Source organism: Varanus komodoensis, unplaced genomic scaffold (genome assembly GCF_004798865.1).
Source record: "Varanus komodoensis strain SLA01 unplaced genomic scaffold, ASM479886v1 scaffold15, whole genome shotgun sequence".
Classification (NCBI taxonomy): domain Eukaryota; kingdom Metazoa; phylum Chordata; class Lepidosauria; order Squamata; family Varanidae; genus Varanus; species Varanus komodoensis.
The window spans coordinates 4,420,397-4,446,006 of record NW_025335440.1 but is presented as its reverse complement, the minus strand read 5'-3'; the positions used below and the strand labels follow the sequence as shown (position 1 = coordinate 4,446,006).

The window sequence follows — 25,610 nt, the reverse complement described above, 5'->3', positions numbered from 1 at the left end:
GCTGAAAAATATGAGTTAAATATCCCATATTTTGCTGTGCTACATGCTAAGTGCAAGCTGCTGCAGCCTTGCATATGCAGCCTATAATTGGCCCAACCATAAGTTTCTTCATGACGTGAGAATCTGGACAGCTTGGTTGTTTGCATGTTAAACAACTCAAAGCTAACCTAGGATTAGTTGGTAGGTTAACCTTGGGTTGTTTAACCCACAAATAATCTTAAGTGTATGTACTAGTGCTTCACTTAGCAACCTATTATTGGGCCACTTGTAGGTTGCATGTGCAGATTGGCTGTGGTTCCATGCCTGACATGTGCTGCAGTAAATTATGGTTACCTCATCCACAGATTTTCTACTATGATAAACCAACAGGCTGTTTAAATGGCCTTGAAGTGGCCATCTTGAACAGAAGAATTTCAAAGACAGATCCCAAAAATATATCTAGAAATTGATCTCTACTTCTGTGGTTTCAGCTGAGACAAAGGGTTTTATAATCACACTCTGTATATTAATCACGCCATCAGTACAGTGATGTGCGTGTTACCAACAAGCAGTGGTTTTGTGATGGGACAGTCATTAAGATAATACTCCCTGGCTGAACTTTCTTGCAGTTCAGTTCGGATTTCAGCGTGCTGGTGGGTTCACGTTGCCATGATTCAGCTACTGACCGGCACTGTCTCATGAATGGCAACTGTTCAAAGAATTATCACTGACACTTTTTGGCTGTTCCTTTCCCCTCTGACAACATGTTTGTATTCTCCTCCCAACCTTTGTGTGTATAGATGGGCCACCTTGAGATAGGCACTTGATGGATTTGATGACGTGTGCTCTTCCCATGGGAGCTTGGGCCGGAATGAACACGTTTGCTAGCATTGCCGCTACAGGATGACACAGCAGCTCCTCTGGAAAACTAAGCAAAACCAATAATTAACTGACTGGATCCCAAGATTAATTCCAAAGTGCTCCTTGCTGTCTGGGGAAGGGGGAGCGTGTGCATGGAGTTTCCTTTGCAGATCAGTCCTGCCCTCCTCTGTGCCAGCCAATGGAGGACAAAGGTATTGCAGCGAGGGAAATTTAGACTGACCAGTCCCTGCTGGGCGGGTGAGGCATGGTGTCTTCCAGCTGATCTTGACACATACTGTCCAGACCTTCTGTGATTGAATACTTGGGTTCAATGGAAGCGTGCCATCAAGCACTACACGGTTTTATTTACAGCAACAGACATCACTAAATTACAACAGCGCTGAAGGGGAGCGGTTAAGACGGACTACAAGGAGCATGGGCAGAGTGTTTTATGGGTTTGGTTCACATGCACAAGGCAGGAAGAAGAATGAGGTTCTGAATGAGTGATAATGTGAGAGGTGGACGTAGAAGCACAGAAACCTTGAGAAATCATTCAGGAAACACTGGAAAAACCTCATGACGCATCAAGATCTTGAATGATCTTGAGTGTTAGAGAGATAAAACAATCAGAAGTTATAGCATTTAACAGGCACCAATGTTTGCTTTTTGCAGCCTGAGGCAGGAATTTTCTATAAAGTATAAAGATTATAAACTTTATTAGGGCAACTCCAACAATACCTGTTAAAGGTAAGGCTGGGTCATGGGGGTGAGGGTTAAGCCTCAGATCTCAAAGAATGCAGATTTTGTTGCCAATCAGTGCCAGGTTCTGGCTGGACGTGTTTGTTTAAGGCAATGATACAAAGGAGGTGGAAAAGGGTTGCTTCACACCGTGGTTTAGCGCTTCTGTTTTAATTATTTATTTAAAAAAATTGTATGCTGCCCAATTGTGCCACAGAACCTTTCTGTCTTCTTGCACCCATCTCTGTAAGTTTGTGGATTAAGAAGTCCAGCCTGGTCTCTGTGGTGCAGAAGTTTCTGGAAGCAGGTGAACTACCGTTATTAACAATTTTTTAAATTTGGAAATCACATCAAACTTTGGCAAGTAAACCTCCTTTAAGGCATGGTTTCTGCTTTTGGGTTTGAAATGTAAAAACATTATCACAGACACATACCTGTCAGAACTTCGCTACGGAGGGAGTTTGGCCATCCTTCTCTCCTCTCTCACCTCCCACATACCTGCTGTTCTTCCCCGTGGTCTCTGTGCATCACACATGTGGGCTTTGCCACGAGGCGCAAGGCCGAGATCAAAGAGAGACTTGCGTAGCTCAGCATCATACTGCCTGGGCTTTTTGACTGCACACCTTGCTGCTTCCCCAGATCTGATCAACTACGCTTGCATTTTTTATTTGGTTATCTAAATGATGTTTTCCCCTTGCTTTCTTCCTCACCCTCTTTTCCTATTTAAAAAAAAGGTTATTCCTGAAAACCCTTGTTTTCTACCCTTCTCTCCTTTTTCAGCCACATTGTACCACCAGCATGGAGACTTGTGAATCATGTTGCTTCCCTGGACAATAAGCTTTGGAGGGGTGTGTGTGGGAGAGGGGGTGGACTCTCTCTCTTTCTCTCTCTCTCTCTCTCTCTCTTTCTCTCTAGTGATGTAGGAGATGAAGGTTTTTCAGGGGTGGATGGTGGCCTCTCTTTGACCTTGGAACAAGCTCCAAATTCAGTTCACTGTGGAAGTTGATGAGTTAAAAGGGAAACCTTGCGTTGCCTCCTGCAGTCTGGGAAGTGTCCTAGAACCCATGGAGGGATGGGAAGGCTAAGGCGTTAATACATTTGCTTCTTCCTAAAACTTTCCTTTTCTGAGAATGGAAGAATCAGAAAAATAATTTTCCAAATGAAACCCCCAGCTGCTTCCTGTAAATGTTGTTTACTTGGCATTGCACTTGGTCACAGAATAGTTCCCTTCATGTTTGGGACCCTTCCATTTGGAATCCCTGTTCTGACCGTTTTGCCTTCAGATGTGGCTGAACAGTAAAGCCCCATCCTTCCAGACAGGATGCCCCTCGGTTCTGCAGAGTGTCAAGGTGTGTCCATCCTAACACAACTTCTGAATTTGACAGCCCCAAAAATAGTCCGGGAGAGTCCTGTCATTACAAATGAGTGCAAATCACATGTAAACTTTTGCCCTTGTCCCATAGGATAGCCAGAGGCCCCAGGCATAGGGACTGGGAGGTACCTCCTGGCTGATGGCTGAGCCATGCCAGTGAGATTCTAGGAATACATCCCGCTGGAATTATTTTGGAGGCAGATGGCTTAAAAAGTTGCCCTTCTCCCCCACTTTCATTAAGGATCCCTCCTTTTCCAGACTGATCCAAACCTTTCAGGTGCCATGCTTCTTTGGAGTGCTCTCCCTACTTTTAGGCCCAAGGAGTGCTGATCAACTTAAATCAACAAGAAAACAAAGACCACACATTTAAATCAAGCTTCCCATTCATATATTTCCTGAACAGAGTGTGGAATGGGCAACTTAGCCATGTTAATTTAACTAATGAGAATTGTTTACAGTGTTTCCTGCCAAGAAGTAGAATTTGTATCTTTGTCTTGCTGTACATGTTTTGCATGATTTCCTTTTTACTTAAGGATTTCCTTATGACCAGCGCCCCTGACAGTTTGAGACTAGCAGTATAGTCTCTTCAGAAATGAGCTCGATTCAGTTCAAGGGGTTTTGTTTCCAGATAAGTGAGCAGAGGATTGAGAGTATGAGAATGCAGGAAGATGTGCACTGTGTGGTTTCATCTCCTCTTTTTCTTCTGCTTCGCTGGCTTGTCCTGGCCTTACACTCACAAAAAAACAAAATTGTGAGGCGAAACAACGGCTCCTGGCTGATAGGTCAAAGCATGGCTTGATCATTAGGCTGAAAAAATCCAATATTTTATTTTTAATCCTTCTTTTGGACTGGGTTAAATCCACCCTGCTATATTGCCTTTAGGTACAGTCCTATGCAAGTTTAGACAGAAAGAAGCCCAATAAATCCCAGCCTGTCCCAGTCACAGTAACTGGGCAGGTCACGGTGGGAGTTGCAAACCTTTTCCTTCTGTCAAAACTCTCGTAGGCTTGAGCTCTGTCTGTCATAGCCAGTTCCTCTGCCTTCCTTGGCTCAAAGCACAGAAACCAGATCTCATCTCACCTGGCCTGTGTGCTTGAGCAGGTGCACCTCAGAGATGCTGCCAGCTCAGTTCCAGACTGTTTCAATAAAGTGAGTCGCTCTGTTCACGCATCCTGCCAGAGCATCCTGTAAATTCGCCATGCAGTGTGCCCCGTTTGGGGAGCAGTTTGCGGTGTCCCTGACAGACAGTTGGGCTCACCATGACTTCTCTTGTTCTCTTCTGCTCGCCCTCCATCAGTGTCCTTGATGGCAGGGCCTGTCTTGTCTCCCAGTCCATGGTCCTCCCTTACGGGAAGCCTTTCCTGCCCAATTTCCTGGCATGTTTGTTTATTTATGTAGAGTTTTTCTATGTCATCCTATACTATAAGTCTCTTGATGGCTTACAAAAAACAAAAAGGTGTCAAAGAGAGTCTACATACAGTAGGAAACTAATTGTCTTGTCTTGTTAGTCGCTTAGTGGACTTCCTGCTCCCTTGGGCAACTGAAACATCCAAGGAAATTGACCAGGAAAGACTAAGCATTGATATTGTGAGGATAAGATTGAGTGGAGGAGGAGGAGGAGGAGGAGATTTTTCCTTTCCTTAAAAGGAAAAAGGGAGGTTATAAATAGGAGCATACTTGCAAAAAATCTGATGACCAGACCAACAATAGAAATGCATCATTTTCTGGCTCCAAAAGGTATTTTCAAGGATGGCAGACCAGTGATGGTGATCCCAAAGTGCTTGTCTGGGCACTGGTAACAGGGCTGGCGTCTCTAATCGTGACGCTGATTTTTACCATCCTTGACGAGGATCCTGCTAGTTGGTCCTGCAACCAATGAGTTGCTCTGCCAAGTTTGTATGACGGATCCCCCCATTGTGGGTCAAACAACCCCTTGAACAGACCATAGGTGGTCAGCTTGGCTTTTGCTGAGAAACAAGCCCTCCTTTGGTTGTGAGGTGTGCAAATTAGTCAGTGTCAGACTCCACTCCCATCCACCAACCCCATCTATGCAGTATGGAGATAATATTCACCCAGCTTGTGATCTGTGGGTGCCTGGCTGCATGTGCCGTATTTTGGATGCTCTGAAGTGTCATCTCGATATGAAGGGCCAGGGCACTTCGGTAGGCAGAGTATGGGATGGGACCTGAGAGTTCTGGGTTCTGGTTTCTCCCTTGGCCACAAAGCTCACTGGGTCAGTGAATTAGTCCCTCTCACCCTAGCCTACCTCACAGGGTTGTGGTGGTGATAATGTTGATAAAACGTAAAGGAGGAGGAAGAGCATATCACATACTTTGGGTTTCTTGCAGGAGAAAACGGGGGGGGGGTATATAAATGCAGTAACACAAATAATAAGATTTAAACTACCTCTTTCTTGCCCTCCCCTTTCTGTCCAGCAGCTGCTGCGGGCACTTACCTACCACCCCTGCAGCAGGTATTTCAAGCTCCTCGCCGGCCCGGGATAGGAACTGTCGGGAAGCCAATCAAACTCTTAGCCAACTACTTTGAAGTGGACATTCCCAAGATCGATGTCTATCATTATGAAGTTGACATCAAGCCAGACAAGTGCCCGCGCAGAGTCAACAGGTAAGGCAAGTATTAGCCATTTTCCCCATCCGGCCCCGCAAGTGGGAGGAACCCTAAGAAAAGGCATGCAGCAGCCCCCGCCCCGCTCCCTCCCCTGCTGCCGTGTTTTGGGAGCGCCCGTGCTTCTGCACACTCCAGTGGCCACGGTTTCTGCCTTGCAGTGTGTTGGCCCTGCTCCAGTTTGCTGGAAGGACACCTGCTGCCTTTGCACAGGCGGGAGCTAACCCTGCAGGTTGGTGCCGAGACTGCAGGTGGAGTGCCTCTCCTGTACCGTCTCCCTTCCTGCCTTCCCTCCCTCCATCCTTCCTTCCGCCTGTCCGTCCGTCCTTCCCACCCACGCTGGGTGGATTGTGTGTCCGTCCTTCTCCCTTGCTGTGCGCTGGTGGCTCAGTAGATAACAGGCTGCCGGGGCTTGATCCCCGGTCAGCTTACAGCAGCTGCGTGGTGTTGGCCATGGTCCCAGACTTTTAAAATAGCCATCCTTAGGCTCTGGGCAATTATACTGCTGTTCTTCCTGTAGTTCCTGTTCGAGAGGGTCGGGCTGAGTACGGTGTGAAAGGAATGGGCTTCTGCGTCGTCGTTTCTGGCTGTGCTGAGTGCAGAGGGGCTGGAAGGGGCAGGGGGTTGTGGGGAGAGCTGTGCTGCCTCCTGAAGGCTCGTTGCCACCCTGGGCGAGCACCTTCATTCACTTTCCGGCTTCTGGGTTCCCTGCAGGCACCACAGGGGTGACTCAAGAGTGTCAACTGATATTCCAAGAGTGCCACTGCATAGATTGCAGCTTATCTTCCCAAAAAACAAAACAAAACCTAATTGTGCTGTCCCTTGGTGCCTAGCCAGGGGTCAGGGCTTCTGCATCTCCCAAAAGGCGTGGAAGCTGCCGACAGTGGCAAAGGCCCTTGGCTGGGGAAGCTGGGAGTCCAGCACGTCTGGGGAGCACCAGGCTAGGGAAGCAGGTGTTTCAACCTTAATATGGAGAACGTATTTCAACCGAACACTTGATCATCTTGTGTAAGGTGCTACGTACACCACATTTGTCATGTTAGATGGGGTGGTCAACTTTGGAGGGCTGGAGGGACAGTTTTGCAGGGTGCAAGTACCTTAAATTTGGCCCTTTGTGCCCGCCATGCTGGGGCTGTGGGGGGCACGGTTGGCCTGTGCCCCTCCCCCCATCACCCAGCCCTGCTTCAGATCTAGCTTGGCTCTTGCATTAGAATGCTCAGCATGAATTCTGCTTTGAGCCTGTTGCGTGTGAAGAAGCTTTTCACGATGTTTCCCTAGTTTTCTGCTGGAGCTGAAAATGACTAGCTGAGCCTGCCTCTTTCTCTCCTCCCTTCCCCCTCTGATCTCTCTATTTTTACAGGGAAGTTGTGGAATACATGGTTCAACACTTCAAACCTCAGATCTTTGGTGACCGGAAGCCAGTATATGATGGGAAGAAGAACATTTATACAGTCACAGCTCTGCCTATCGGAAATGAAAGGGTAAGAGGGCAACTTTGGGGTGGGGATCCTTTGGAAACCCACTGAATCTGAATAAGGAATTGAATTGGAGCTTCTTCCCGGCCCTGTGTTGGGTGCAGTACATGAGAGGGAGTGAAAAGGGAACATTTGACTTTAGAAACGAAGAATACGGGCTGTTACAGGAACATTAATTGTTAGATGCAACAGAACAATGTCCATTGTCTAATCAGGGTCATTAATGTGACTGGGTCCATGCAACTGGGGCATAGAAAGAATTCAGAACTTCCTACCCAGCACGTAGCAGTTGTGTGTCGCGTCGCTTCCCTGGCTGCCCACACTGTGTACACGTTGCCATGTCATCCGAACCCGAGGCTTATGCTAGGATTCCAGGGTGTTTCGGAAGCCGCCCCCTCTCGCTTTGGACGGCTCCGCAACCCAAGCGTGGCGTGGGAAATGAGGTGGTGCACAGGTGGCTTGCACAGGGCCGGGGGAATAAGCCGCTGTGGATTTTCTTTCCCTGACTGTGGGCATGTGTGTTTGCTGCATAAAGAAGTATCTAGGCTGTGGCATCTGCAGAGGGTGTGAGGTGTGTTTAGAACAACAACGAAACTTACAGTGCAAACTTTCCCCAATCCGAAGCATTCAGTATATGTTGGACTAAAGCATCCATGCTCCCCAGACAGTTGGCCACTGGATATTAGGAGTTGTAGTCCATCATTTCTGGAGGATCCCAGGTCTGACACAGCTGCCTGGGGCAATCTAAATGTCCTGATACTGAGCTGTTTCTTGGGCTGAGTGGACTCTTAATTTGTGACGTGTCCCTGTTGTTTTCCTGGCAGTACAGAGATCTTTAAGCACGGCAGCTGAGCCTGCTTTAAGAAGAGGGAAGAGCTAGTGGATTGTCTTTCAGGTGCACAGGCACACGCTCACACACACGCTCCCCTCTGAACTGAATTCTGAGAGTAATAGAATAGCCAGAATCGGGCATGGCATGGTCAGGGTGCTGCACTGGGACTCAGAAGTGCCTGGTTTTAGTCCCCATTCGGCTGCGAAGTTCAGTGCGTGACTCTGGAAGGGTCATTGTACTGCTTTGGGCTACTTGGAATGGGGGATATAAAGGTACCCCAAAATATGTGCATTGTATGCTTCATATGAGGATCTCGGAGCAGTGCCTGTCCCCAGGACTGACTGACAGGAGCCTTCCTAGTAAGGCTGCTCCAGGGAGCCATGGTTGGGCTTCTCAGACCTCAGACATGGCATTTAAGATGCAGGGCAGACATGCATGAAGCCCGGAGCTTACAGGGCTGCTGCAGGTTTTAGTTTTGGCCTTCTTGTGTGTTTTGTGCAGCTGTCACTGAGGATACTGTCAATTCAGTCACTTAATCTCTTCTTTATACACATCTCCACATGAAAATCTTTGTCTGAATTTAGGCTCAGGAAGAATTTTTCTTATACGCAACACATGGCGTGCTTTCTGCTTGATAATCAAAGTTGTGTTACCTTGCACATTTCCAGATCTGTGTTGACAACCTGCCAAGTGAGAGCTAAATTCATGGTTCAGCTCTGTTTTTTAGGCTTTCCAGCTAAACAATAAAATGCTACTGCTGCTTCTGCTGTTCATATGTAGTGGCCTATAAGGAGATCTTAAAGCCAGTGGGTTCTTCTTTTTGTGTAACGAACATCTCTCGGCAAAGGCAGTGTTTTCGCTGCGGTACGGTGACCAAGGACTAGGAAGAGTTTGCAGATCCAGTCTTGCAAGGCGAGACAACACCCGTAGGAGCTTTCTGTTAGTCTGTGACTAAGCTAGGAGTGGACCATGCCACGCCGGTCAAGTACAGCGCGGTGGGCATTCACAGGTGCGCAAGAGGCAGCAGTAGGCTCTGCTCCGCACGTTAGGAAATTCCTACACGCGCGAAGCAGCCCTGTGACAATCCCACTGTTGGATGGGAGATCAGATGAGGAAGGGCGAGTGATTTGTAAAGGAAGCCATACTTCGCATGTCGAAACCTTCAGGTCCACCAAGGGGAATTGGGAGAGAATCAGCAGGGCAGAACACACCAGTCTTAAGTGACCTCATGTGGTCCCGGTGTGTTGGATTACAATTCCTATCAACCTCAGCCAGCGTGCTCCGTTGCAAGCTGCAGTGCAGCATTTCTGGAAGGAACTAGTTTGAGGAACACCATCATAAAATAACAGCGTGTAGGGCAGTTCTCCCAAACATGGACCCCTCTAGGTGCACTGGACTACATCTCCCATGAGTCCCAGGTAACTAGGCCATGCCAGCTGGGGATTATAGGCATTGTAGTCCAATGCATGCTAGTTTGGCAAAGACTGGTATGGGACTTACCTTCAGTTGAGTCTGGAAATAAGCTGGGAGCCCATGTAGTAGTTCCAAGAAAGGAATATTCTGTTCTGGTCCCAATTTTTTTCCTAATTGCAGCTTCCAAACTGATTTCCAGGGCAGCCCAGGGCATACGCCATCCACTCCGTTTGTTTGTGTATTAGATTTATATCCCGTTCAACAGCTGAAAGCGCTCTGGGTGAAGCTCTCGTGCTGTTAAAAGCACAAGGTGCAGCATGGTAAAATAAAACACAGTCGTTTAGAGCATCAACATAAAATAAAAATAGCCAGATAACCTAGCGCCAGTGCAACGATTTGATATGTGGCGCTAGAAATGCAGAAGCTGAAAAACTAAAATGTGTGGAAAATTAGTTCTTTACCCAACCCTGAAAAAAGTGTAACGGGGGAGCCAGACAAGCCTCCATGCAGCTCATTCCACAGTTCGGGTCCCACAGCAGAAAAGACCCTCCTTTTAGCAGCCATACAGCTGCACTGCTCTGCTGGGGCTCCTGGAGAAGGACTGCTGATGGGTCTAATCCCTGAAGGGCTCCCTGTGCACCTGCTTAGGGTCTGGCCAGGTGCATAGGGAAAAAATGGTCCTTCAGGTATAGCGATGGTAACATCCGATTGGGAATAAGGGTGGCCAGGCTGTCTTAGAAAGGTTAAAGGTTAGTCACAGGCGTATCAGCCACTTGGGCCTAAAGCCTGACTTACTTACACACGCAAGTGACAAACCTGATTCTTCTGAGAGATGTCAGTGGTCATATTGGCTGGGGAAAACAAAAGGTATTAATTTATTATATTGATACCTTGCCTTGTTTCCTTTCAAGGAACTCAAGGCAGCTTACATAATTCTGTTCCTCTCCATCTTATCCTTACAACAACCACCCAGTGAGGTAGTTTGGGCTGAGAGTCTGTGGCCGGCCCAAAGTCACCCAGGGAGCTCCATGTCCGAGCGGGGACTCGAACCCGGATCTCCGGAGTCTCATCTCAGTGTTCTTAACCACTGCACCACACTGGCGATACTGATGTCCAATGCATCTGGAGGGGTCTGAGTTTGAACGTGGTTGCAGGTGGATTGCTCTGATTTGTTCAGGATCATTTCAAGATGTTAATGGAGTTCTGCTTTCTTTCTGTGTTGAAGGTTGACTTTGAGGTGACAATTCCAGGGGAAGGCAAAGACAGGATCTTCAAGGTGTCCATCAAATGGATGGCCATTGTGAGTTGGCGGATGCTGCATGAGGCCCTGGTGAGCGGGCAGATCCCTGTTCCTCTGGAATCCGTCCAGGCTCTTGACGTGGCCATGAGGCATCTGGCATCCATGAGGTATTCTCATTTCTCCATCCATCCATCCATCCATCCATCCATCCATCCATCCTATTTATTAAAGAAGTGAATCCAAAAGAGATCCACAGAATATCTAGGGTCACATCTGGCTTGTTTGTTCATCTGTGCTTCTTACATGTTTAGCCAACATGGCTTCCCTGAAATGGACTTAGGGAGCTGCTCTGTGAGAAGCTAAGGGAGAATGTTTGCATGTACAGAGCAGCCAGTCCGTGGTTTCTCACCCTTTCACCAGAGTTCATTTCCTGGAAGGCTGGAGAAGAGCACTGCCTAACCGATGCTCTGCCTAAAAAGTAATTTGACAGCATGAACATGCTACAGGTGGAATAGTGAGGGGCAGATATGAGCCCCAGGGAGCATCTTTGTTTGTTTATTTATTTATTATTTCTTAAAACATTTCTATGCCGCCCCTTGCCGAAGCCTCGGGGCGGCTCACAACATACTTGGTACATATCCAGATTTGCTGCCTTCACGAGTGCTACTTGGCTTAATGTTCCTTATGTTCATTACTCTCTGCAGGTACACCCCAGTGGGCCGTTCCTTCTTCTCTCCCCCTGAAGGATACTATCACCCGCTGGGAGGAGGTCGGGAGGTCTGGTTCGGCTTCCACCAGTCTGTCAGGCCTGCAATGTGGAAGATGATGCTCAATATTGATGGTAACCAAATGCTCACATCCAAATTTGTTTGGCTCAGTGGCTGCAGCAGGCGCTCCAGAGTATAAGACCCCAAACAAAGCGTAATTTTTTTGGACATTTTTAAGCAGAAGTGCCCTGTTCAGCATGGTTAAGGTCTTGTGAAGCTGAGGGCTTTGTCAAGAAAGGAGATCTAAAAATGTTTAAATGAGCTCTCTGAGTGTTGCATCTCTTTTAAGTGTCATTTCTAGAGTGTGACTCTTGATCTCTAGGCTGCCACATCCAGGATGACGTGTTCAGTTCAGTGGTAGTGTAGAAAACCAAGAGAAGGAGTATAGTAGCCTTAGAATTTAACATGATGAGATCCTGGTTTTCAGTGAAAAGGAACGGAAAAAAGAAACAAGTTTCTGGATCTTATGTTAAAAGTATGTGGGCTAAAAGAAGGGATGGCTGAATAATGTTTAGAGAGCGGTGAGCTTCAGTTCCATTCATCTTTACGCTAGATGAAGAGGCATAAAATATGCCTAATTAGCTGAAATCAGGTAAAGCAGAGGATACATTTCAAAAACAGAAGGCATTTTGCTGGATGTGACTGGCCATGTTGCAGTGCCTATAAATAGCTGCCATAACAAAATAGCAACAGGCTACTGACTTGTAGGATTTGGCTGTTCATCAAACAAGTGTAGAAATGCCATACAAGCCTAGAAACCTTCCCTCTCTGCTCTCTTGGTTTGTGATGTTGCTACCCAGAGAAATGCGGGACTTTAATAGATTATCACTAGTAGGCAATTTTTGTTATTAATTTATTAGTATTCTATGTGAATTAATATAATAAAGTATCTCAGTTTGCATACATAAATATAAAAATGTAAAAAAAATAAAATAAAATATGGCCTGGGTGGCTTATTTTATATTAGTATTTTTGTATTTTTAACCTAATGTTTATATTTTTTAATTTAATATTATAATTATTTTTAACTTATTGTTGTAAGCCGCCCCGAGGCTTCGGCGAATGGGGCGGCATAAAAATGTTTTAATAAATAAATAATAAATAATAAATGTTTTGTTAAAATACAGGTCCAGTACAGTATAACACTAAAGAAATTTGGCTTATAACAATGAAAGGCCCATTAAAAAGAATAAAGGAACAGTAAAATGGAAGGCACTCTGTGCCTGGTGCCTTAGCCTTACATAAACTCTTTTTAATCCTATAATAGTGTCAGCAACAGCGTTCTACAAGGCTCAGCCTGTGATCGAGTTCATGTGTGAGGTGCTTGATATCCGGAACATAGATGAGCAGCCGAAGCCTCTGACGGACTCACAGAGAGTTCGGTTCACCAAGGAGATCAAAGGTAAAAAGGTTTGCAAATAGTGTGATGAAGTGGTTAGAGTGATGGACTGCGGTTTGGGAAATCTGGGTTCTGATCCTCAGTCTAACCAAGGCTCCCTGCCTTAGCTTTGAGAGTAGTTAGGGGGAAATGAAATCACCTGAGTTGTGCCAAAGAGGATAAACTGTTTATTGAATATGGGGATGAAATCAACATGCAGAATACAAAGAAGGGAAAGAAAGCTTGTGCTCCCCTTCTGGAATGGGTCATCCAAGGGCCCTCAGAGGTGCCTGGTTGAGCAATGTGTCACTCGTCTCGTAACCAGGAACAAATAACAATGTGCCTATAGCTGTGGAGTTTGTACATTCCAGCAAAGCAAATCCTCTCAGTGCTTACAACTCTGCTCTGAGGCTGTTATTTCTAGTGCTCTTCCTAACAAGCCGAAAGCCATGGCAGGTCTCCAAAACACTATCCTGGGGTTTGGATACTGGGTGAGTTCATGACACAGCCCACTGTCCACTGGTCTTCCAGTAGCACCTGTACCATTCCATCAGGTGCTGCCTCTCAGCCCAACCGAGGATAAAATGAAGATGAGAGAAACACAAAAACCACTTCAGGTTCCTCTCCGGAGGGAAGAAAGGTGGGCTATAATGGAGTAATAAAATGAAAAATGAAAATAATAAAGCAGAGGAAACTTGAGGCCTACCTTTCCTAAATCTTGCCACACAGTCTTGAAATAATTTTAAATGGGTGTGTGGTTGCTTTGATTTTTTAAAATATTGTCTTAGTGCATGCAGCTTCTGTTATTTTATAGAGAAGCAACTACTGAGTGTTAACAATGAAAAACACAATCCTTTTTTTAAACGCGCGATTATAATAGATTTCGGTCACCAATTTTGATGAAATTTTCCATTTACTCCCTGTGCACATGTATTATATACGCAGTCCAGCTAATAATCATTTCCATGGGGGGAGAGGAGGAGGATTAGAGAGAGACATGTTGGGAATCAGAAAGTCTTAAAAAGTGAGGGGGTAATACAGAAAATGCTACAATCGGTTGCTTGGGGGAACCTGTGAAGATCCTGAAAGGGAGAAGATTCTATTCTGAATCAGCAGGCTGTTTTTGAATTACTGGAACTGGCATTCCTTCTGTGTCCATAATTTTGTTGGTGAAGCATTATGAGCATTATCTCTCTCTCTCATTAGGCTTGAAGGTGGAGGTTACTCACTGTGGGCAAATGAAGAGAAAATACCGTGTGTGTAATGTTACTCGGCGGCCAGCTAGTCACCAAACGTAAGGCAGGAGCAGGGGAGGGACGCTGGGGTGGGGGGGACTTGAGTCTTGGTGTCTGGGGCTCTTTGGCAGCATGTAGAGGCAGTGCTGTTAGCCTGAGGAGAGAGAAGGAGGTGCGTGTAGGTTTAGAAGATGGAAAGCAAGGGGGTCGCGATGACCCACGGACTTGCCAGGTGCTCTTGTCTCCCTGGAGCTCCGATCAGAGATGTGACTGAGAGAGTGCCGAAGCGCATAAAGCCCACCCATCCCTTTCTCCCACTCCATTCGTGGGTTGTTGGGCATGAGGTCCATACGTGTAAATTAAATAAGCCCGAGTTTGAATCAACTGTTTGTTTTTGGGTTCAGACTCTAGATTGTTTAACTCTCAGCAATCCAAAACACGAGCTTTAGACATCGCATTGAACAATCCAGTTGCAGGTTGTTTAACAAAGCAGGAGGGACGAGTGGGTGAGAGGCAGTGGACTCGCCCTGCACAGTCCCACGAATTCAGGAGTTGCCTTGCTATTACGTGTGAACCAGGTCAGTCAATCCTGAAACACAACAAATGAATACAAAACAGGTCAAACTGGGCAGCAGGAATTGATGCTTTAGACCAGTAGACACTAAAATTAAAAATTAGCTTTTTTGCTCAGGAGACTGTGACTGGGTTTGCAGGAGATGACAAACCATCCTCTGTGATCCAGCACAGCAGGGCATTGTGCCATGTGAGCCCGATCATTTCCTACAGAAAGTCCTGCTTGTGGGAACAAACCACACTGAAAGCCCATCGCTTGGGGTTATCATGCATGATGGCTTGTCATCTTGTCCAAACCCAGGCAGCCGACCTTATTGAAGGTACCAAGAAATGGCTAGCAAGCTAAAGCACAGTAACCCCCCTCCCCAATCATGCCAGCTGATCAGACCACTGCTAGTGGTAACTGCTTTACAAGTGCCCCAGTGCTTGTTCAGTGATCATTCTCTCCAGCTTGACAGCCAGCACGGTCCCCTGTTTTGACAGCTACCAAAAGCCCCTTCAGAGTGCCCAGTGGCCCCTTGGTTTATCTGTCACTGTTTGCATGTATGTATATACTTCGCTTGTTAACAAGTGCCACACCTACAGATGACCCAGACTGAGCACCCACACCTGGACAACATCCATGGAGGTAACAGCTGGCAAAGCGCGGTAGGAGCCACCTCTTAGTGAGCACTCTGTGAAATCACAGGAGCATTTAACGAAGTCCAGTGGTTACGGTGTCAGACTGCAGCTGGGGAGGCACCAGTTCAGATGTGCACTTGGTCAGGAAGCTCATGGGTTGACCTTGGGCCAGTTATGCTTACTGCGTCTAATTTTTCTCACCGAATGCTTAGGAGGATAAAATATGGGGGTGGAGGGTGCAGGGAAGGGAGAGCTGAGTATGCCCTTGAAGGAAAGAGGGAATGGAAATGGAGTGAGTAAAGTTAAAAAAAAAAAAAAAACACCTGGGCACAGTTGCATTGTTGGTGCCCACACAGTGAAGGAGCTCTAACGGTAGACTTCGTCCCAGCTGGGTATCGCCATGTCTAAAGCAGCTGCCGTTCTTTTCTGCGTAGGTTCCCCCTGCAGCTGGAGAGTGGTCAGACCGTAGAGTGCACCGTGGCACAGTACTTTAAGCAGAAGTACAACCTCCAGTTGAAGTACCCCCACCTGCCGTGTCTCCAAGTTGGTCAAGAGCAGAAGCACACGTACCTGCCTCTGGAGGTAAGTGCTTCGGGGTTGGAACATGGGGAGGGAGCTTCTTCCGATTCCTTGCTTTTGCAGCAAAGGAGCAGTATGTATGGGGTTGCATATGTGTGCACAGTACTGCAGCCCCGTTTGCCTGTATACGCTCATGCTGACTCGGTTTTGTGCCTTGACACGCGCCCATTCAGACAGACAGCCTGGGCTGCAGCATTCTCCTGTCTGTAGCAGTCTTGGTGGAGCATTGCACATTCTTCCTCACTTGCTTTAAACATAAAACCTGATTCTGTATCAGGTTCTGAATGGTTTGCCAACTCCTGATTTTGATTTAATACAAGCCTACTTTGGATTGTCCTTGCATTCTGGATTGTTGTGATGTGTGAATGTGGCTGTGCTAACAAACCATGAATCGGTAACCATAGGCGACTCTGAAAGTGAACCCACAGTTTGTTGCTGGGTTGTAAACTGCTGATTCTTTCAACTGTGGATTGTCATAGCATGTGAACACAGAACCTGCCAGGCGATGGAGGTGGTGGTCAGGAGTGCTAAAAAGAGCCCAGGCTGAAGTACCACAGAGGGCTTTGAGATATAGACTGGGAGCTGGCCAAGGGAAGCAATCCAGGTATTGACAAACCATGGTTGGCTTAGTCATCTGCCAAACAAACCTTAGGTAGGGCACTAACCCATGGATTAATCATCATGTATAAATTAGTACAAATAATTGCATGATCCAATAGCCCATGGGCTTCTGTGCTTGAGTGGAAGAGATCAAATACATGGTTGGGTTTCCACAACTTAAATAACCCAGACCAAAAATGGAATGTGTATTGTAGTTGAATCATGAGTTTTCACTAAAACATGGATTGTGGTGTTGTCTGAACCTAGTTGTGGTGATAACCTGCAATGAATTACCCAGCAACAAACCATGGATATAGAAACATACCTAAGCAGCAAAAAGCTGTGTTCTGGACTCATTTCCAGCATCTTTGCATATGTTCACCATCTTGAATCCCTGACATGTCTATGTTGAGAGGAACAGTCTGTTGGGACTTTTAGTTGCGTTCAGTGCTTTTTTTGTCATAGAATGCACCGGAACAGAGTTTTTTGACAGATTTTCCAAGTTTTAAAAGTAACTTGAAAATTTGATGTTTGGTCCATGTGGATTTGAATCGCCCTGTCGAGCGTAGCAGGTCGGCGGCGAAATCATCAAAACGGTGCATGTGGGCTGCTTGTGTGTCGAATCTGATGCATGCATACTTCGTCCGCGCTGGTTGTGATGGTGCTGCTCAGCTTGTGATTGGTCGTGTGGTTGCACGCTGAGTGCTTACAGTGGGTGACAACCGTTATGTTTCTTTACACAACTGAAGTGTGTGGGTGTGTGTGCAGTGATTGACTACATGCGAATGGTAAATAATTTCATGAGTTCCGGCACCTTTTTTCTTACAAAAAAAGCACTGGTTGTGTTCACTTGTATTCACATGAAAGCATTCACACAGTGGGGAACTCTGCTCTGTCAGCATGTCCTGATTGCACAACAAGTTCTACTCACAAATGTGAGCAGAAGCCCCCTGCAAGGGAGGCTAGAAACACTGGACTGGCCCTGTACCGTACTCAGGTATAATGCTTGAATGCGGCAAGTTCTTCTATGCTGTTGCCAGTGGGATCGTTAAGCTGGGTTCTAGATGGCCCCTCAGGTGTGTGTAGTGAGCCATCCAAGGACCTCTACTGGGCCAGGATAATAATTTTCAATTAAAAATAAATACTTTTTAAAATTTTATAATATAAACTAACAAAAACAATACAATTAATATCGTTACAATCAGTGCTTTTTTTTGTAAAAAAAGAAAAAGTGCCGGAACTCACATCTTGGAGTCACACTTTTACACTAAAGATTTTCAATTCACCAACTTTTTTTGAAATAAAGAACTTATTTGCCTTTTGCACGTAGCCAGTCACTCTACACACACATAAACATAATGGTTGCCGCCGGCAGTAAGCACTCAGCGCACAACCACATGCCCAGTCCCAAGCCCTCACAACCAGCGCAGACACACAAGCAGCCCGCAGGCACTATTTTAATGATTTTTGCCGCCAACCTGCTACGCCCGACAGGGCGATTCACAATCACTTGGAAAAATCCGTCAAAAAAAGGGTGCCATTCGGGTGTGTTCTATGACAAAAAAAGCCCTGGTTACAATTATCATAATGAAACATTTCTGATTAACAGAATGAAACAATACATTAATATCAGCGCTACCTCCATCAGGACCAACAACTCTAGTTACTTAATGCAAGTTCATTTAAGAAAAGATCATTCAAAAATAAGTACTTTGTTTTCTTTAACCCACTTTGCTAGGTGTGTAATATTGTGGCTGGCCAGAGGTGCATCAAGAAACTAACAGACAATCAGACCTCCACCATGATTAAAGCAACCGCAAGGTCTGCCCCGGACAGGCAAGAGGAAATCAGCCGCCTGGTTTGTTTCCCTGTTGTCTCTTTGCTTATGTGGGAGGGATCAGGAATTGGGGTGGTGGTGAGCTTTGTGTTCTTTGGCTGGGGGAGGGAGTGTCACACGGGCACCTGTTGGAGACGCAACGATTTGGCATCGGCGTAGGACTTTACCTGGCTCGACTCATGTTCTGTCCCTGAATTTGTTAAGTGGCCCCACTCTGTCTTTCTGCGCTTCAGCTTTACTATTGGAAATAATACTTCCCAACCTACCTCACAGGGTTGTTGTTGTGGGGATAAGATGGAGGAGGAGAATGATGTAAGCTGCCTTGAGCCCTTTGTAGGAAAAAGGTAGGATATAAATCCAAAAATAAAATAAAATAAAAACCTTGCAGTATAAAGGATAGTGCATGATGTGCTTTGGGTGCGTCAAAGAGCTATGTGTATTATCAGAACTTTCTGTTAGGATTTGGTAATTTGACAGAAGTGTTCAGGAGGGGCAAAGAGGGTGGGGTGGTGCCCCTGGGTGCTTGGTGGCAACATTGCAAAATTTAGCTTTGATTAAAGGGAAAAATAAATCTCTAGTTCCACACTAAATTAGAAAGTGTGATTGAAAAGAAGCAAAAAGGCAACATCTCTTCTAAGCCAGGTTTTCCAAACTCAAAATTCATTGCCTTGAAACAGAGGTGGGCAACCTGGGGCTCTTGAGAGCCCTTGGACTGCAATTTACATGGTCCTCATCATTGGCTTTGCTAGCTAGGGCTCATGGGAGTTGCAGTCCAGCAACTGTGAAGGATTCACACTTTAAAACGTCCAGGAGCTTGAAGTCCCCATCAAGAATTGCATCTGTTCATATCCCTAAGAACATGGGAGGTAGGAAGGGAAGGAAATGGTGGGTGAGAAGCCTTCCGACTCGATTGGGCTACATCCTATGTGTCTACAAAAACTGGAAATGTCTGTCAGATTCAACTATGTCTCATGAAGACAGTGACACAGTGATGAGATCCAGCCATCGCAAAGTAGGAGATTTCTGTCATCTGTGGGTAACCCTTTGGCCTGCCACACTGGGGGATTTTTGGTTGAAGCTGGCAAGTTCAGACTGCACGTATGAGCTGCTGGCAGTTGGCTTAAACGGTACCACAATTTCCCCCCAAAGAGAAGCGTCCATTCCTGTTTGAGATACTCCTGGAGGGAGCCTGATGCGTGTGGTGAAACTTAACTTGGTTTGTCTTACAGATGAAGAATGCCAGTTATAACCTGGACCCTTACATACAAGAGTTCGGGATAAAAGTGAAGGATGACATGACTGAAGTGACCGGACGTGTCCTGCCAGCCCCGATCTTGCAGTACGGGGGCCGGGTAAGCAGCTCCTGCATGCTTTTCTTGCGGCTTGTGGTGGTGGGGGTGAAGTTGCGTGTGTGTTTGTTTGTGACATTTCTAGACTTTCCCATTGCCCAGAGGGCCCTCTGGGCGCTTTACAGCAAAATGCAGTGAGGTCAACAGTAGCTGTAATTGGCCATGCTGCCGGGTGCCTGAACCCGTGCCAAATGGGCAGTGCCCTCTGACATCGCCCAAGGCTGCCACCTGCTGAAGGAAAATGGCCGCTGGGGAAAGCCCTGCCCCCAGCCGGCAGGAGGGCTCGGCTCGGCTCCGCTCTCTCCTGCTCCGGCTCTTTCTCCCCCTCTCGCAACCTCAGGGCTGTGGCGTAAGGCGGTGGGGGGAAGAGCGATGGGGGTGCGGGTGGTCCAGGAGAACGGGTGCAGCAGTGGGGTCAGGCCGGCAGGTGGTAGCCACCCTGTGCTATTTAAAGTTACAATGCACTTGTATTTATTTATTTAGATACTGTATTTAGTCCCAGTGCTTGTCACAGATCCTAGGAGGGCCTGAATTAACCAGCTGTTCTTCAGAATGCCTCCAGAGAGTCTTTGCTCCTTTACAAAAAGAAGAGTAAATAATTTCCCCCCTTTTCGAAACATTCATGAGATACTTCGCAGGCTTCTCAGCTGCATTAGCACTAACCTGCATTTATACAAATCACTGTTGTCAAAAGCTAATGCAAATTAGCACGAGCATCCCCCTCCCACAAAAAAAAAATAGGGAAGTGGTCAATAAATCCATGCAACTTGGAAAAAGCTGTGTGCTGAGGGATCTGCAGGCTGGATGCAGAGAAATCCAAGCTTGTTTAAATCCACGGTGGTTTCTCCAGCATCCCTGATGGAGGGACTGTAAAACTTTGCAATGATCTCTGAGGGTGCTCAGGTTGAGGTGGTGGTTTCTTCTGTAGGAACAAACAGCCCTGTTACCTTTTCCCGCAGAACCGTGCCATCGCCACCCCCAACCAGGGGGTGTGGGACATGAGAGGAAAGCAGTTCTACAATGGCATTGAGATCAAAGTCTGGGCCATCGCCTGCTTTGCCCCTCAGAAGCAGTGCAGAGAGGAAGTTCTGAAGTGAGTGAGTGGCATCTTGGTGGGTGCAGAGAACCGAAGTGACTGCAAAATAGCCGTGCGGAGTCTCAGACCTGGAAGATACCACCAGCCCTCGTGGGGTCTTGGCCCAGCCCTCTGGGGTTTTCCAGGGGGCCTCTCCTGCTGGTCCCAGCCCTACCACCTTTTCCCTAACCGCTCATCATTTGGGCTCCTTTCATCTGTGCATGCCATCATCTCCCACTCCCCATTCAAAAAGGTTTAAGGCCCCTGATAAGACGAAGCTTTCAGATAAAACAGGGCAGTTTGTGGGCCGTTCCCAGCAATGGGGCGCGACCCCAAGAGCTCGGCCTTGGGCTGAAGGAGGTTCTGTACCCTTGCTGTGCAGAGACGGTGGCTCATGGTAGCAACGTTTACCTACCAGAAACTGCAGCACGGGGCAGCGGCTGGGCCAGTGGTCTGCCTCCTCCTAGGGTAGCCTCCTCTGCACTGGACCCAGCCCCGCAGCCCCAGGCTGGACTGGCTGCTGCCTTCGTTCCTTGTGTGTGAACATAGCACTTCAGAACAAGCCACTGTGGTGGCAGTTCAAAATGGTGGGGTGTGGCAGGAGCCAGAGGGGGGTGTCCACCCACAAAGCTTTCAGTGGGTTTGAAGGGGTGGACTCAGGATGTGCTCACTCAAACTCTGTTGGGAATGACGGGCGCCGTTATTCTCGGTGCGCTTTCCAGACCAGGGTGGCACTGCCTGTTTGGGTGAGGAGGCTGAGGACTGGGAAGCAGAGAGGAGGAGGAGGAGGGAGAGCTGCTCTCACAGCTGCTGTCTGGGTGTTCAGCCAGACCCTGGGAACCGACAGGGCTTGGAAGTGTGAGGAAGGGGCCTGGGAGAGGGAGAGCAGGGCTACCCACCTGGAGGGGCTGCCTAGATCTGGGAGGCTTGTCCATCTGCAGAGGGGGGGGGGTCAGAGGGACTGAAAGGGAGGGTATCTGTTCAGCAAACCTCCCTGTGCGTACTCGGCGGCTACGAGGTTTGCTGGCTGTACGTCGCTTTTGCCGAAGAAATGTCTGTTGCTGAAGAGGGGGAAACCTGGCTCCCAACACCTTTGTGCACAGGCCTGTTCTTGCTGATGAGAACACTGAATGATTGAAGGGTTTTGATGCAAAAAACGATGCCAGCATTTTGTCGAGTGAAGGCATGTCGAGCAGGCCTCCTTGTTAGTGGCCCCCACCCGCTTGCATGCTCTGCTATGAGCGGCTCAGGAGACAGAGACAGAAACAGGGACGGCCTTTGTTGCTCATGCAGAGGCACCTGGTTTTCTTCAGACTTTCGCTGATGCGTAATTGCACTTCTTTGTTTTACTGTTCCTTTTTTCATTAATTTATTCTTGTCTGTGGTTGTTAGTACAGAGTACTGCATGCATTTTTTCAAGATAGTTTAACTGCACAGGTGAGGTGCAGTTCTAGATAGGAGCAGGTAAAAAAGATGAAAAAACCCCACGCTGTTTTCTGTGGCCGTGACTGAAATTGTGATTCTGGCCGCCTCTGGGGCAAATTGCAGGGTGTCCTAGTTGTGCCGCTCTGGGATAATTGGATCAGCACCTGTTGTAGAAGGGGTTTATTTATTATTTATTTATTTAAAGTTTTTGTATGCTGGCCCCTTGCTATATTGCCTCGGGACGGCTCGCACAAATAAAGAAATATAATACAAATACAGTTAAAACCCAGAACCACCCCAGCTGCACAATTAAAACCTATACATGTTAAACATTGTTAAAATATTGTTTGAATAAAAAGGTCTTAGCCTGGCACCGAAAAACAAATAACGACGGCGCCAGGCGGACCTCTCTGGAGAGCGCATTCCACAGATGGAGCGCCACCGCAGAGAAGGCCCTCCGGGTACTTTGTCTCCTAATGTCTCTCCCAGAGGAGGGCCTCTGCTGCCGATCTCAAGGGGCGGGAGGGCAAATACGGGTTGCCCTCCTCTGCTTTGCATCCCCGTGTTTTATGGCAGCGATAAGAACCAGCATGCCGGGGCATAACTCCCCAGGACAAATATATCTAGTGCTAGCCGGGTCTGGTGGTTATTTCGGTCTTTTAAATGCTCACCTCCCCTGAGCTTGCAGCACCTTGACAGAGCAGAGATTAGTAAGGCTGTGCACACAGCTCAGGCCAGCGGGAGTCATGTTTGTCATGCCGGATGTCCCTTGACTGCCACTCCCAACATCCCCTGCCAGCAGTGAGGGATATGGAACAGTCCGGTAACGTCGACAAGCCACGCGCTACCTTGCTCTGATGGAAGGCCTTGGGGAGTGGGCACCAGCGCTGCTGGCTGCTGCGGGAAAAGCGCCATGCTCTCCCAGCCCCTCCAGAGGAGCTGCCCCAGTCACAGAAGTGGAACGGGGCGTGTGCCTGTCTGCTCATGCGATCCCTGCAGAACTTCAGAAGAACAGCTGGAACACAGGGCCCCTTTCCCTATTGCCCTGTTTCAAAAGCATGTGTGGGCATTATGGGTTAATTTTATCCTATGGTAAGCAGTCTCAAAGGCCTTTTGGACAGAAAAGCAGAAAACAAATACTCCTTCTCCAACTTGGTGTCTTCCTTTGGATGCCAACTCCCAGTGTCCCATGGAAGCTGGGACTGGTGAGAACTGGAATCCAAAGCAGTTGGGGGACGCCAAAGCAAAGGAAAGCATGTGGGGAAGGCTACTCTAGGTAAATAGGCAGACATTTTTATACTGGCAACCAGTAAGTCCCCAACTGAGGGTTTAAATACTTTAAGTCCCTTCTTTAAACCTAACCTCATGAGAACTGAAGCAAGGTCTCGGAGCATTCTCATGAACAGACATGCCTCGATTGACTAAAAAGGTGCTTGGATGCCATCGAGCCACCCTTCTGAGGTTTTTTAAAATTAGTTTGAACAGTGTGACCCATGTTCAGATCTTGGCACTGCTAAAACAGCCTTTTAATTTCACTATATCCATAAATAAATGCACTTTGAATGGAAATGCTATATACTGGTTGGAAGAGAAATGCAAGATCTGGCTTTGCCAGGTCTCCAGAAGAAAAAAAATCCAAAATTGAGGAGCAGCCGTCAGAAGCACACTTTTTGGAGAGGCTTTCGGCAACAGCTTGTGCATTGAAAGCACTCCTGTTGCGCTGCCTCTGACAGCAGTCCTGGGGCTGCGCAGCCTCCCAGGCACCCTGTCCTTGGCAGACGCGCGCAGCACTTGTGAGCTCCTGGCTGTGGCTTCCTCCGTGGAGTCCGTCCATCCCAGAGCTGGCCTTCCCCTTCTTCCCCTGCCTGGGACCTGCCTGCCCCAGCGAGTCTCACCTGCTCATGATGTGCCCAGCGCACAGCAGCCTCCGTCCCATTAGTTCTGCTCCCAGGGGAAGTGCTGGCTTGATTTAATCTAGGATGCCCTTGCTTGTCTTTCTGTTGGGTATGCACAAATAAACTGGGTGCAGAGGGGCTAGAGTTTGCCAGGAGCGACCCATGTATGGTCTCAAAAGAGGAGGTAGCCAAACACATGGGGAGACGGCTACAGCTCAGTAGTAGAGCATGTGCTTTGCCTACAGAAGGTCCCGGGTTCAAATCCCTGCACCTCCAGGTAGGGCTGGGAAGGGCTCCTGTGCCACTCCTTGTAGCGCTGTTGGTCCCTGAAGGCAGTGCAGAGTGAGATGAACGGGGGTCTGACCCAGTGCAAGAGGTTCAGGCATGAGAAAGCTGTTACAGTGCTGGTGAGCCATGGCTTGCTTCTTTCTTTGCGCCAGTTAAGATGACCCTGGGGAGCTGGGAATGGGGCCCTGCAGTGCTGTAAAGCTGGAGCCCAGTTCCTGGGCTTTGCATGGTTAGGGGGCCTTCTGTGTGGGGATATACATGATGGCTGGGAAGTGATGCTACAGCAGCTACCTGGGAGCTCAGAGACGAGCTGTGGCCCTTTCGGGTGCACTTGTGTGCCCCGGATTGGACTTCGGCTCAAGGCTGGGGCTGACATACACCGTGCAGCCGGTGCTCGGTACAACAGCAGTTCGTTTTCCCTCCTAACTTGCTATGCTCTTCCCCTGCTGCAGAAACTTCACCGACCAGCTGCGCAAGATCTCCAAGGATGCTGGGATGCCGATCCAGGGCCAGCCGTGCTTCTGCAAGTACGCGCAAGGTGCTGACAGCGTGGAGCCCATGTTTCGGCACCTGAAGAACACCTACTCAGGGCTTCAGCTCATCATCGTGATCCTCCCAGGGAAGACGCCGGTGTATGGTAGGTCAACAGAAAGGGCTCAGGAAGTGGATTTGGGAGGTGGAATTTCTGTTTGCTGAACCTTGTTAGCTCTACACTCCCAAATGTTAAAAAATAACAAGGGGTATTCCTTCCTGCCGAAAGGTAGCAGGACAGCAAACTTTCTCTTTGCCTGGCAGGTTAGCTTTCTATATTTTTTATTTCCAAATTTCAAGCTCAGCAGTCTTCCTTGGGCAACTTACAGCCAAAATAAGAACAGGTAGCCCCAACCCCACTCCACCCCTTCAGCAAAACTCAGCACAGGGTTAAAGCAGCTTAGGGGGCAGGGAATCCAAACATCCAGTGGCCCTCTTGATGCTGCCTTGGGGCCATTGACTTGCCCTTCCCCAGAATTGTAGAAGCCTGGGAAGATGGAAATGCCTTTACTAGCACTGGACGACAGTAGAGTAGGAAAGCAGGTGAGGAAATATGGAGCAGATCCCTCGGGACACACGTGGGCTGATGTTGGAGGAGGTAATCTAAGGGTGCTTGGATCCCAGCTGTGTAGGGAAGTGCAATGCTTCACCCAGCACTTAAAGTGGCAAGGGAGCTGGCGACACCGTCCTGACGTAAGTAATTTATTATGTACTATTGTATTTCAATGTATTATATCATGTTGTAAGCCGCCCCGAGGTTTCGGCAAGGGGCGGCATAGAAATGCTATAATAATAATAATAATAATAATAATAATAATAATAATAATAAGCAGGATATCTCTTCCATCCTCCCGATCCCCGTTAGGAGTCTGGCAGCCCTACTTTGCATGTGCTAAGCTTCCAGAAGATCTTCCAGGGCAGC

The 25,610-nt window shown here is 47.7% G+C and overlaps 1 protein-coding gene across 3 annotated transcripts in view; it reads left to right on the top strand.

Moving 5' to 3' along the window:
- The window catches only part of LOC123020758 (protein argonaute-1), a 63,824-nt gene that overhangs the window by 20,882 nt on the left and 17,332 nt on the right, over positions 1-25,610 (top strand). The window contains exons 2-12 of one of the 3 annotated variants that reach the window (XM_044424906.1): positions 5,389-5,575; positions 6,936-7,056; positions 10,521-10,702; positions 11,240-11,376; positions 12,570-12,704; positions 13,887-13,974; positions 15,544-15,691; positions 18,027-18,146; positions 19,355-19,477; positions 20,434-20,567; positions 24,610-24,794. In XM_044424906.1, coding sequence (XP_044280841.1) covers positions 5,389-5,575; positions 6,936-7,056; positions 10,521-10,702; positions 11,240-11,376; positions 12,570-12,704; positions 13,887-13,974; positions 15,544-15,691; positions 18,027-18,146; positions 19,355-19,477; positions 20,434-20,567; positions 24,610-24,794 — 1,560 coding nt within the window. Of the gene's footprint in view, positions 1-5,385; positions 5,581-6,935; positions 7,057-10,520; positions 10,703-11,239; positions 11,377-12,569; positions 12,705-13,886; positions 13,975-15,543; positions 15,692-18,026; positions 18,147-19,354; positions 19,478-20,433; positions 20,568-24,609; positions 24,795-25,610 lie in introns of those variants that run through there. The other 2 variants (XM_044424905.1, XM_044424907.1) reach the window with 2 other exon arrangements.